Source organism: Hippoglossus stenolepis, chromosome 7, assembly GCF_022539355.2.
Source record: "Hippoglossus stenolepis isolate QCI-W04-F060 chromosome 7, HSTE1.2, whole genome shotgun sequence".
In the NCBI taxonomy this organism is placed as follows: Eukaryota; Metazoa; Chordata; class Actinopteri; order Pleuronectiformes; family Pleuronectidae; genus Hippoglossus; species Hippoglossus stenolepis.
The window spans coordinates 16989424-17002365 of NC_061489.1; the positions used below are offsets into that span (position 1 = coordinate 16989424).

Genomic DNA, 12942 nt, shown 5'->3' on the forward strand with positions numbered 1-12942 from the left:
AAGTGCAACATATATGTAAATTATTAAAACAAAAAAGAAACCTTGTTAACCTCGGTTTACTCAAATGATCTCTAGGCACAACAACAAAGGAAATACCATTGAAGAAAACAGGTTAGGATGGGTAACGGCATCTATCCAGGCCGAGCAACAAAGCAATGTATTGTTCATGACCAAAGCCATACACACACACTGTGTCTGGATATGATCTGCATGCAAAGGATTCAAGCTATTTCTGTATCATGTCCTATTTAACGTGTTCTTTAACAGAAATATAATCAGCTATATTCTATTTTTATTGCAGCAACCCATTACTAAAACGGAGGCTGTCCACCTTACGCAAACTTTGGCGTTAGTGAAAACAAAAATGTGTTGGTTACATTATGTCATCGTCAGCCTCTTCTGCTCACCTGCCAGAGGGGGTCCCTCTCAGAGGGGAACAGGCTGAAGTACTTCTGAGCCAGTTGAATAGGCGGCAGCGTCTGCATCTTTAAATTGGTCCACGTCTGCACGAACATCACCAGGCTTTTAAAGGTGTACAGGCCGAGGCGATCGTTCCCATAGTTGGACAGATGGGTCATGAAGATACTGATCTGTGGATGGACGGAACGAGAAGAGAATGTTTAATTCAAGGAGATGAAGATGTTCCCTGGTATACGCTGTGCGGTATTACACTATGACATTCATGTTTTGATTGATTCATTTTTGTTATGTGCCTCTTGCACATTATGTGCACAGCCTGAACAGGCTGATAAGACACCAATATTTAGAAAAAGTACCCCAAAAAAATAAAGAAACCAGAAACCAGAGCAGCAGCATCAATAACAAAAATAAACAAATAATCCATCCTGAAGTTGATTTTCACAAGATTTATAAACAAAGGTAGCCAACTTGTAAGCATTAAAATTAAACAACCATTCCCTTCTGTCATCAGTACACCAGAGCATTTCTGGATTTCGACATTTAATGAAATATAGATTTTCTTGACTCCCCCTCTCCCCTATCTCTCTCTCTTTTCCACCCATCTCTCTTCTCCTCCCCATTTTTCTCTGCTCACCCCAACCACCCACATTGAATCAGGTTCTGCTGGAGGTTTCTTCCAGTTAATGTGGGAGTTTTTTTCTCTCCACAGTCAGCAAAGTGCTGCTCATTGTGGGAACTGTTGGGTTTCTCTAAAATGTTTAAGGTCTTGACCTTCTATGTAAAGTGCCTTGAGATAATTATATTATGGTTTGGCGCTATACAAATAAAATTGAATTGAATAATAAGGGCAACAAACAACCGTTTTCATCAAATGTTTCTGGACCTGAAACAATTCAGTGATAAATAGAACGACAAAGTTCTGAACATTTGATGGTTCCAGCTTCTCAATTAATTATTTTATTAGTCATATATCAGAGCACATTTATTATTTTATCTTGTCTTTACAAGGACCTGCAGATTAAGCAGGTGTTGCACATATGGTTATAATAAAAGTAATCTTTTTTTTTATTATCCGACAACAAAACATGTTGATGAATAACAGTAATTGTTCCTGTTTGTATTTTCGACTCTAATAAAAAGGAGCTTTAACACTGGCGAAAAATGAGAAAGCATGACGTTGACGTCACTGAATGAGACACCGATGAGTCACTGTTCTCTCGCTCATCTAAATTTTACTTTAGACCACCAGTTAAATGGGTTTTCTATGTGCACGAGACAAAAGCTTTTGTCGTGTGCTTGTGTTATTTCACTCACTGGGTTCAGCAGAACGGTGAGGAAGAGTTCTCCTCCGTTGATGAGTTTGTCTAGTTCATTGGGACTGCCGGGGTAGTCTTTGTAGAAGATAGTGTGTGTGAAAAGGCCGCACGTCTGCCTCGGCAGCACCTGTGATACAAACAAACACAATGTCACCTAAAAAAGAACAACAAAACAAAACGAAAAACAAAACCACAAAGCAATGCATTCAGCAATAACACACAGAGCATCAGGCCTCTGCTGAGAGCGGAGCCGTCACTACTCCAGGCTGTTACTCCACACATTGTTTGCTTTCAATAAAAAAACATTCATATTATGCAGCTCATCTGGCCAAAGCAAACCTTTTATTCACTGAATCTATATGAAAATTCATGGAAAGGCTTTTGCAGTTCAAAGTGTCTGGGGAACTGAATATCAATCATCAGTGAGCAGTGGAGACTGTCCATTCATACAGCACTATCTCAAGGACGGGAACAGAGCAGAGAGACCACACAGGCCGACTGAATGCCAACGCTACAAAGGAGCTGGACTGAGGCTGCACTGTTTCCTATCAGTGCTGAAGGTCAACCTGGGGAAAATAGATAAGGATTTTTTCCCTTCCTTTGAGCCTCTTGAATATAATATTCAACTTCAATTTTGTTCTTATAACTGTATTATTCAGCACCAGCTACTGCTGTGAAGCTAAATAAAGTGCAGTTTTTTTTCTGACATTTCACTGTTGACATTTCGGTGAGTTGTTGTGTGCACGCTCCACCTATGCTGTTGCCAGAGATGTCAGTCTCTGTTATGGCGCTGAAGCCTGCTAGGCAGCGCGACTCAGACAGGTGTCTCATGCAAGACTGGTTCACTTGACTACATTACGTCTCCCACTCCTTGGAAGAATACAACAGCGCGGCCAGACTAATGAGATGATTGGCTTCTTTCGGGACTTCTGTTGTCTCATTGATATGTGGTAAAAGAAAATAAGATTCCACTGTGCGTCTTTGGGGACAAGACGTAGTCAAGGAGGAATCGAGGATGATGGACAAATGCAGGATGGAGAACAACCGCTGGCCTTGGGATAGGAATAAATACAAAAGAACTGGAGGAGGTGGAGATGGCGTGATAATTAATGAATGATGGATAGCATATGTAGGTGGTAAAAAAGAACCCTGAAAGGGATTACTGGCTGAAAAGTAATGGGTGTTTAGAAGCAAAGTGGAGGAAAAGCAACAGGCTGGAGGTAACAAGATAATGAGGCCTTATGGATGCCAGGGTGTATGAGTGGTGCTCTTACACTAATGCCGCTGTGGATGAAACCTCGCCGGAAGCGAGCAGGCTTCAGGTGCGGGTACTCCTCTGTGCTCGTCACTTTGATGCCCCACACCTTCTTCCAGGCATCGTACAGCTGAATGTGGACAGGGTAGACGCCGGAGTGGTGTGGCGCTACCGCGTAGCCCATGTTAGTGGGGATCCCGTGCTCCTGGAGGACGAAAATACACAAGTGATGAAGAGAGAATGGAAAGGTGCCAGAAGCAAGACTCACTAAAAACCATGATATTCACCTGTGAGTAAGTTAAAATGCTTAAGATTTTCAAGGCATCAGACCCCTTTCTGATACAATATACGATCAGCATTCCAAACAGGCAAGTTTAGAATGGCCACTATTGCAGTGGCCATTCTAAACTTGCCTGTTTGGAAATGGTTGGTTGTTTGGCCCGTTGTGATGCTGGTTGCAGCTTTGTTTCTGAAACTGTAAAAGTGACCTGCAGTAATTGAGCCGTGGTGAGTAAAGACTCCAAGGTCCACAGAACTCTGAAGCTGCACCACAGCTGCTGCACAAAGAGCTGCTCGACTGTTTATTCAAAGTCCAATGAAGCAGACTCAGTACAAAGAACCCTGAACTGGAGAATCAGTTGTCATGAACACGCTGTTGTTGTGATCGTCAATGTCACTCACAGTGATGAGTCCCAGCCACCGCTGCCACAGAGCGCTGGTCGCCTGTTTATTCAAAGTTTACTAACATGAACATGAACGTATCGTGCAAAATTCGACACTGCACTTCCTCAGGCCCTTAACAATACACATGTCAGGTGTGAAGCCGATAAGATGAACGGTTCTCGAGATATGACATTCAGACAGACAGAGATTTCCCGAATTATAAGATAGATAACAGGTTTTAACAGCAGTGGCAGATTCCATCATGCCCGTGCTGGATTCACACTGCCGACATAAGTATGAGGAAATCAGATGAAAAATGATACAGGATGTAATCCTATGTTATTTTATTTTATTGATACAAACCTGTTTGCCGCGTCATCAACTGGCCTTTATTGTGAATCTGGCTCAGGAAATGCACTGCACTTGTCGCCACAATTTGGGCTGACACGGATCGTTAATCAAAAATAATTTTAACTAATGAAACAAGTCATTTTCTGCAGTGTTTTTTGTTTGAGGATCATTTTTAAATAGTGCAAATGAGTAATTGAACAGGAAGCAGCAGCCACGGTGATGAAGAGCTGCAGGCGATAGAAAACACATCTCCAACTCCTCAGCAAAGTAACCAGTTCCACTGTGCTGCTTGCCTGAGACTGAACAATAGCATAAAAAAACAAAAAGCTCACGGTGCTCCCCCAGAGCTGTGATCTGACCCCTCACCCCCCCTGACTCACCATAGCAAATTTCTTGTTGAGCAACATCTGCTCGGCCAACACCGACTGGTTGTGGAATAGATGTGGCTGCATGTGGCTCCACATGTGAGGAAACCACCAAAACTCCTTCACATAGGAAAGCAGCAGGTCGTCTCCCAGGTCCTCCTCATCAGAGCCTAGAGGGTGGACAGTCACACGGGAAAGGAGGAAGGAGATAGAAAAAGAGACGAGGGAGTGAAGAGATAAAAATGGTCAGATAAAGGAGAATCAAAAAGGTGAAAATGAGTCAGTGATGATAAAAAGGGAGGCAATGAAAGTCAAAGAAAAAGTTCAGATATGGAAGGGAGGAGTGTGGGGGATGACACAAAGTAGAAGAAAAGGAGTAGAGATATTAATCTATCATGAATCCAAACTCTACAGTGTCAGAAGTGTTCTTAAATCTCTTTAAGTTTAGTGCACGCTCTTATTTATTTCCGCTTGAGCTAACAGCAGTAAAGGTTCTCTTCAGAGGCCACATCTTACCAGCGTGAAAGAATTTCCCTGAGAAGCCCAGATTGAAGGTGAAGTTGGGCACATGGGTGCGCAGCTCCCTCTGTGTCTCTAGCAGGGCCTGAAACAGTGGGAGAAAAGAGCAGTGGGTCATTCCATGGTGTGCGCTCGCACTGGTGCACGGTTGCATTAATGAGGAGGCGAGAACACGCAGGCACACGCATGCCCACATACATATTTCATTCTGCAAGTTTCTTTCAGTAAACATCCAACATCCACTCCCAGTTGCTTCACTGCGCTCCTCCATTCTGTTTGATATTTTGCTCTCTTCTGATTTGGGTGTTTGTTTCATTTGATCTCCGCACTGGATAATACTCCCAGCACACACCCTCTCACTCTCTGCGTCTTGTCAGGGTGTGATTTGTTCCTAAAAGCTGTTGCTGTTGCGAGTGAGGAGGCCTTGATGCTTCTTCCATAAGTATTTCTTACACCCTCTGCCGCCACATGCGAGGGGGGTCTGTTTTGCTCTGAGGGGACACAAGCAAGGAACTTTTCAACATTCTTTGTATGCGTCTGAGCCCCTGAAATATTCATTGCTCTGGAGCTTCTGTGACAGTGTGAGCAGTGGGGCCTGTCAGCTTTGAGCGGCCTACTGGGATGAACGCATTCAAAAAGGAGAAGAGGAGCAAGAAGAAGGGGGTTTCTTTATGACTGGCAGAGGATAGCACATGCAATGTGTGAGGCACTTCTTATTTTTCTGCTAAGGGCTGTTGAAAACACTGGTTGATGAATACATAAGTGGGTTCAGTTCCTGTTCAGATAACTTTCTTAACGATTCAAATCAGAAGCAGCTCACTCACAAACTCACCTTTACATCAGGCACCTTCATGCGTGTGCCCTCTTTGCCCACAAAGATGTCATCTATATCCACCAGCATGTAGCGCTCCAGGGACAGCGAGAGCCGCTTCCCTGTCAGAAAAGCAACAGCATCCACAAACACCAGCTTGTGCAGCCAGAAGACCAAGTTGTTACCGAACAGGACCCTCTGGATGCCATCGTGGAGCCCCAGGTCCTGCACCACAGATGGGAGCAGCGCGGCGTTCTGCCCCATCGACGCAATGCTCTCGGCCGATTGGGTCTTGGCCAGCAGCACGGGCTCGTATGTTGAGTGGTTGGACTGGAAAACGGTCCAGTCATCCCCTGGGAGAGGACCTGGCAGGGGCTGCCCAGATCGAGTTATAAAGAGCAGAGGGGACTTGGGGTTGACCGTGCAGTCCTTCAGACCCAAGTTAGAGTGTAGAAAGAGGGGGAAGCCTTTCAGTTGTGCACTGAGCAGACTGTTTTCATTGGCCTGATCAGCAGAGAGACAGAAACAAGAGAGAAATCACACAAATTGATCATACACCAGAGTGATGAAGACAGAAACGTATAAGATATAATTCCCCCAATTTCTCCAATCATGTGTGAAATAAGGAATGTCAGGCCTACTCAGATGTGAAGGCATGAGGCAGCTTCTACCTGCTAAGCTCAATCTGCTATGCTCCGAGATTGCAGTCAAAATGAATCACCTCCTGCCGTGTCCTCTAAGATTCAAAGACGGTGGGTTCGGTGATTATTCATTGAAATTTTCCCTCCTACATTTGTCATTCTCTCCGTCTCTCTCACACCACTACAACCGAGGATATACAAATCCCACCGTCTCTTGCTCTTTCACTTCTGCATTACTTAAAATTTCACCACTGTGCGTGTGGGCGTTGGTGACAGCATCATTAAGTTAACACTGATATGCACTGGGTGGTGTCCACACTGTGGCTGCTGATATTTGTGCATTGCGGAGACTAACCATACTGGATTTCTGAGGCACACAACAATATACAAAAAAAACATTGATATAGTAAAAGAATACATTCTTTTATTTTAACTTCATCTTTCTTTCCTCATTGCTTTAGGTCCCACAGCTGCCATTGTTGTATATGTTATGAAAATCCAATATTTCCAACAAATAGGAAAATAAATAACGTTCTATATGTTCTCTGCATGTTGTACCATTTGTTGTTTGTTTCTAGTTTATCCCAATTTTATATAAAAAATAATGATACATAAAATATAAGTAATTGAAACACCAGACAACACAGATTAAATTACCATACAGTTGAATCACCATCTCTCTTTAGTTTCAACAAAAACTAAATAATAAATAATAATAAATAATAATCTTCACAATGGTAGAATTTGTATCAGAATGCATTCGTCTTAGGTGGGTGTACCTAATAAACTGAACTCTATATCGCTCCAGCTCCACTGCAAACACTTTGTTCAGAAACAGAGCTGTGTGGTGAGTCCAGGTTATTGGGATGTACGCCCTCGCTCTGCTTCCTCCTCTCCCAATAGATGGTAAATCCCACCAGGCTTTCCTGACCTTCACCTACACTGCCTAACATCTCTGCACCACCATCTATGCCTCCATATCTCTCTCTATATTCTTTCTAGGGCTCAGAGATGGTGATTAAAACCATAAGACCTGAAAAGTGGCCTTGGGCAAACAGGCTCAGCTAAGGATTACTGATAGAGAAAGAGAGAGAAGGAGAGAGGAGTGAATATCCAGAGCAAATAAAACAAAAAGGGAGAGAAAACAAGGAACGAGAAACAGGAGACTGGGCGAAAAGAGTGAAGGAGGCCAGACTACAGAATACAGAAAAACAAGACAGATTGAAAATAAGAAAAATAGTGCAGTGGGATTGAGGCAGGTCCTGTGAATCCCATCTCCTTAGAGACTGTGCAGCCAGATGGACAGGGCAGAAGGTGTGAGTGAGAGGAGGGAGAGGGAGGAGGGAGGAGGGAGGAGGGAGAGGGAGGAAGGAGGGAGGGAGGGAGGCAGAGGGAGTGTGCTGTTGTCCTAACCTTGAAGAAGCCAATGATGCCCACTCCATATTCCACGCAGTATTTGTCCAGCAGCTCTCGGTTCCAGGCATCCAAGTTGACATACTTGAGGATGTTCTCATAAATCACCAGTGTGAAACGGCCTCGCTCTTTGTCTGTCAACGTGGGCATGTCCCCTTTACCGGGAGAGATCTCAGTCCGGTACCTGAACCGGCCAGACTCCAGAATGGCCACAATCTCCTGACCCAGTTGAGAATACTGGCTTTCCACAAACACCAGAACCACAGGATCTGTCCTGGCCCCTCCGGGATCCACCCCGGGGCCCCCCGAAATGCCCTGGAGAGGCAGCAGTCTGGACGGCGTGACCCTCGGGTCATCGGAGTCGGCGGACGCACCTTCGGCTCCGGACACGCCCCCTCCCGATGGCTCCAGCTCTCGCTTGACGCCATAGAGGAAGTAGGCAGAGATGCAGACGCTGACGGTGCAGAAGAGGAAGAGGAGGAGGAGGGAGGTCTGCAGGGGGAGGAGACGGACCAGCCGACGGAGGCGTGTCACGCATCCCAGCATCGTCTCGCACCCACACCGCTCCGCCCCACCGGCCCAGCAACACGCCTTGGGGGCAGTCTCTCTCGGTGTGCGTAGAAAACAGCTAACAGCGATTATTCACAACAAAGTGAGTCTTGTTATGGAGCAAAATACAAATGGCGTTAAGGTAGCAGCTGCAGCAGCTACTGGAGAAAGAAATGAGACGGTCTCACGTTGGCTCTCCCTCATATTGCAGCGCTTCTTATGTCACCATGGCAGAGAAATGGGGGGCCTTGGACCACTGGTACACACTGATGCCTCAGAGGGAGGTTTGGCAGGCCGAGTCACTAGTGCAGAAAGATGATGGAAGACTCCATCACCTGTCCATCATGCGAACCTGCCAACCATGTGCCGACTAGATTTTGCTGCAGTCTTTTGATTGGAGAATGATCTCGGGAGGAAAGTGAGGTCACGCAGGTCATCTCAGCAGCACCATTTCCTCAGGATCGAAGCTCTTGACCTAGAAAAACAGCGAGACAGAAGCAAATCATTTTAAAATATGAAAAGCACGGCATCAGCTTCTATAGAACAAACAACATATTGCTTTCTTTTGTTTTGCAGGTTGAGCAGCGTGTGGGAGATGTGTGCATGCTGACAGTGCCAATGCTCCAAAAGTTCACTCCAAAGTAGACCTTGCTTTCACCTACACAAAGTAAGAGCTGCCAATATCCCCCCTACATGCAAACACCTAACCCCTGTAAACACACACACACACACACACACACACACACACACACACACACACACACACACACACACACACACACACACACACACACACACACACACACACACACACACACACACACACACACACACACACACACACACACACACACACACAGAGAGAGAGAAAGACAAAATAAATCACCCACTCATGCAGCCTCCACACAATCAATAAGCAGAGTGTGAGTGACAACAAAGCCTTAGGGCAAACCAATTCCCAATTCAGTCCAGTGGTGAAGCCATCACCCTTGGGGACACTCGTCTTCCATTTCCCTAAAATCCTCACAGCATCGAGACCCAAATGGAAGGCAGGAGACGGGAGAAAAACAAGCTGATGGGAGGGAAATGATCCAAGAGCAGAGGAGTGGGTGACAGTGACAGACAGACCTGGCAACAATAAGGGTCCTTCACTCCGGGAGAATACCCCCCCTCCCTTCCCCTTATCACACTCTATATACACTCTTAAACCCCTCTCTGCAGACCTGTGGTAATATACAGACCCTTTAGTCAGTCTTCATTAAGCAGAGTGTGAAAAGTACAAGATGCAGCATGAGAACAGTGCGAGCTAGTCACTTACAAAAACATCATTTCTCCATTTAGAGGCCTGGTGGAGAGAATGAGACCAAGCACACACTACCGTTGCATAGAAATACTCTGCCTACACAAACACACACGCACACAAACATACACACATCCTTTTATAAAACCCTAGATACCACATTAGAGCAGAGTCACAACCCTCTCAACCCAGACACATTAAACGGTGACCACCAAGCCCATAAAGACTCTTCAGACACAAATCAGACATAAAATGGATTTGATAATGTCATCAAAGGGTTTATTAGTTTCACTATAAACCAGGGTTTGATTAAAGGTGACTATCATTAAAAATACAAGAGTGGCCATACTGTGCTCAGCGTAGCAAATCCTATGGGCAACGATCATTCATCTGACGGCATTACGATCAATACATTATTGATTTTACACAGCTTGATAGGAAATCATACCATACATTTTTTCCGAGAGAATTCCATAAAGATAATCCCTTGATCGTTGAAGTTATCATTCACGTGCACACAGGGCTACATGGAACAAAAATCGAACTCCCATAGTGTCCCTTTAATGTGATCGAGGTCAGCCTTCTGCCGAACATCTCTGCCCCCTCTTGGCCTTCCAGCCAAGCTCAACAGGACGCCTTAAATCTGCTTGCCAGTGCAGCAGAAGAAACTCTCACTCCTTTTTCTCTGAGTCGTGTCCAAGTCTCCTCTTCGCAGGGAGGCAGAGTCTAATGTAAAGCGAGGCCGTGAAAGAAACAGTGGGCGTTCAGAGAATGTATCGCAGTGGAGCCGACTAAAAACCAACAGCCCTGGTCGCTTAAAGATCCCCCGGTACCTTGTTTGTTCATTTCGGAGGGAGCCGGGGTTCGTGCCACGGCATATCAGCGTATGATTAGCCACAGGAAGTGACCGCTGCTCCAAACAGTGAAGCAGAGAAGAAGACGAAGGGAATAAACTTTCAATATTACAGGCTCAACTGTTATTTCAGGTCACCTGGGCCCAGAGCATATGTTTCCGCTTAAAATAAATCAATCAAAACTTTCCATTGATGAAGTTTATCTTCAACAAATTCTAGTTATAAAGTCTGAGGCAATAACTCATTAGTTCTGTCATCTAATAACTTTTAGCACAATCTATAGATGCAACTTATTATTTTCATCACTGATTAATCTGCTAGCTATTTAATTGAATGGTTATTTATCGGTTCAGTTTGTAATATGTATGGACAACCATCCATCATATGTTCCCAAAGCCTATATTATACATGGGCTGCATGTTTTCTCCAACAAACATCCAACTAACCAATGGTAAAAAGAGAAAAGAGCAGCTACTGATTACATATGAGATGCTGTTTGGAAAAGTTCCTTGACAAGTCACGAAAAAAATAGTCAAGTATCAAGGTTGTTGATTAATTTTCAGTTTAGTTTTATTTAGAACCTGATGATTTACCAGTTGGCCGATAGGAATTGGCCAATATGAGCCTTTCAGCCATATCATTATGAGTTTTTGTTTGCCGATATGCACCAATATGAAAAACGTTTATTTTACAGAATAAACAATGCAGGAAAGATGTGGATTTATGTTAATATTTATTGCACAGAAATATGTTGATTTTCTTAATTTAACTTTTATATATTTGGTTGTATCTCTGCTCTCATGTTATTTATACTTATTTATAATAAAGCTTATGGTTAAACTGTAAAATATCAAGCCTCATATTTCTTTCTCATACGGGTTAGATAGCAACACCTAAAGAATCATTGATCTATTTTCTATCTAAGCCCCAACATTCAAGAAAGAATGTGTTTAGGTTCTTAATGATTAATCAGAATGAAGATATGGCCGACGTCGGCAGAAAGACATTGCACTCTGCCTTGACTTTTAACAACACTGCTGACATGGCTCGGGAGCAGATTAAATGGCGAGACAACACAAACACAGCAGGGACACAGAAAGGCTCGTTTCTTGCCCAATTTGCAGCAGTGATGACGTCCTCCAAATGTTGACCTTCAGTCTGTGATGCAGAGAGCGACAACTGAAGGAACGAGGGGAGGGGGAGATGTGTGATGCTGGCCAGAGTGTGGGGAGCAAGAGAGGAGCTGACACTAAGAGCCCAAGGCCTAAAGTGTGAAGCAGGGAGATCAGGCTGGCTAGAGACTATAATACATTAGACTATAATGGAGATAAGGATATAGCACAGACTGAACTGAATAATGGCTAATGGATCTCAAATGTCTGCTCTTCTATACAACCTAATGCATCTTCTACTTTATGTGCCATGTATATACCTTAGAAGTCGAGATACAACCACAAATGCTCCTCCGTCCTCCTCCTCTCCAAAATAATAGATGCAAAAATGCAGAGGAGGAAGAAACGGGAACATGAATATTTCATGTTCAGCAGAAGCTCATACAAGGTATATCCAGCAGACATAGTCATAAGGTAAAGAGCAGCCAAAAGGTGTGCAGAGCCTGAGACCCACGTTTCAGTCTGCCAACGAGAATCAGTGTTTTAAGTCATGCATAAAGGAGAGGCAGATGGAGACTAATGTGAATCGGATAGCCAACCTTTTCATTCCCAATGATGGAAGGAGCTCAGACTGAATATGAGCGCTGTAATTGCACACGTGGATTATAAGTCTCCCTAAATGGAGCTGGCAGATCGGCCGATAAGAGAAAATAGCAAATGCAAAGCAAAAAAAAAAAGGAGATATTCAAAAATATTAAGTGGAAATGGAGACAAAGGCAGAGGAAAAGGACAAGATGATACTCAACAGAAAAAAACTGATTGGTGGGAGAAATAAGCGAGAAACTCAGCCCCAAGGGCGATCATTAATCTTGCAGCTTTGAAAACATCAATTAAAATATATACCTCCTGATTTTATAGCAGCTGAATGGCGGTGGCGGAGTAAACAATAGCAGGTGACGGCCGAGAGGACGGACAAATGCATTTCCTCATGGTGGGTGGTCACTCTAAACCTGCTCGCTCTACATCATGGGAAGCAGGCCAAGACCATACTGCTAGATTAATGAGAGGCGATGAGGAACAGGAGGACGGAGCCTGCTCCTCAGCTGTAACAACTCTCTAGATAAACACCGCTAAGGTTGTCCATATGTAGCTTCGCACGTCCCGTCTCCTCTGTCCCCCTCCTCAGTCCCCCTCCCTCCATGACACTTCTTTTTAAAGTGTGAATAAGACTAAGTGCCCCAGGGCTTTTGAGGAGAGCCAGTACATTAACACTGTCAGGCCAGAGTCTGACTAGCTGTAGGTGATCCCTTCGACAAATAAACTTGTAAAGTAGAGCTGGACCCTCTGAGCCCCTCGGGTCCCGGCTCTTCCCC

The 12942-nt window shown here is 44.4% G+C and overlaps 1 protein-coding gene across 2 annotated transcripts in view; it reads right to left on the reverse strand.

Annotated features, from left to right (window-relative positions):
- The window catches only part of ndst1a (N-deacetylase/N-sulfotransferase (heparan glucosaminyl) 1a), a 42312-nt gene that overhangs the window by 4896 nt on the left and 24474 nt on the right, over positions 1-12942 (reverse strand). For both annotated transcript variants that reach the window (XM_035161295.2, XM_035161296.2), the window contains exons 2-8: positions 7755-8778; positions 5722-6204; positions 4887-4974; positions 4386-4540; positions 3011-3196; positions 1735-1863; positions 408-590 (exon numbers count right to left, since the gene is read on the reverse strand). In XM_035161295.2, coding sequence (XP_035017186.1) covers positions 408-590; positions 1735-1863; positions 3011-3196; positions 4386-4540; positions 4887-4974; positions 5722-6204; positions 7755-8300 — 1770 coding nt within the window. In that variant the 5' untranslated portion in view covers positions 8301-8778. The remainder of the gene's footprint in view (positions 1-407; positions 591-1734; positions 1864-3010; positions 3197-4385; positions 4541-4886; positions 4975-5721; positions 6205-7754; positions 8779-12942) is intronic.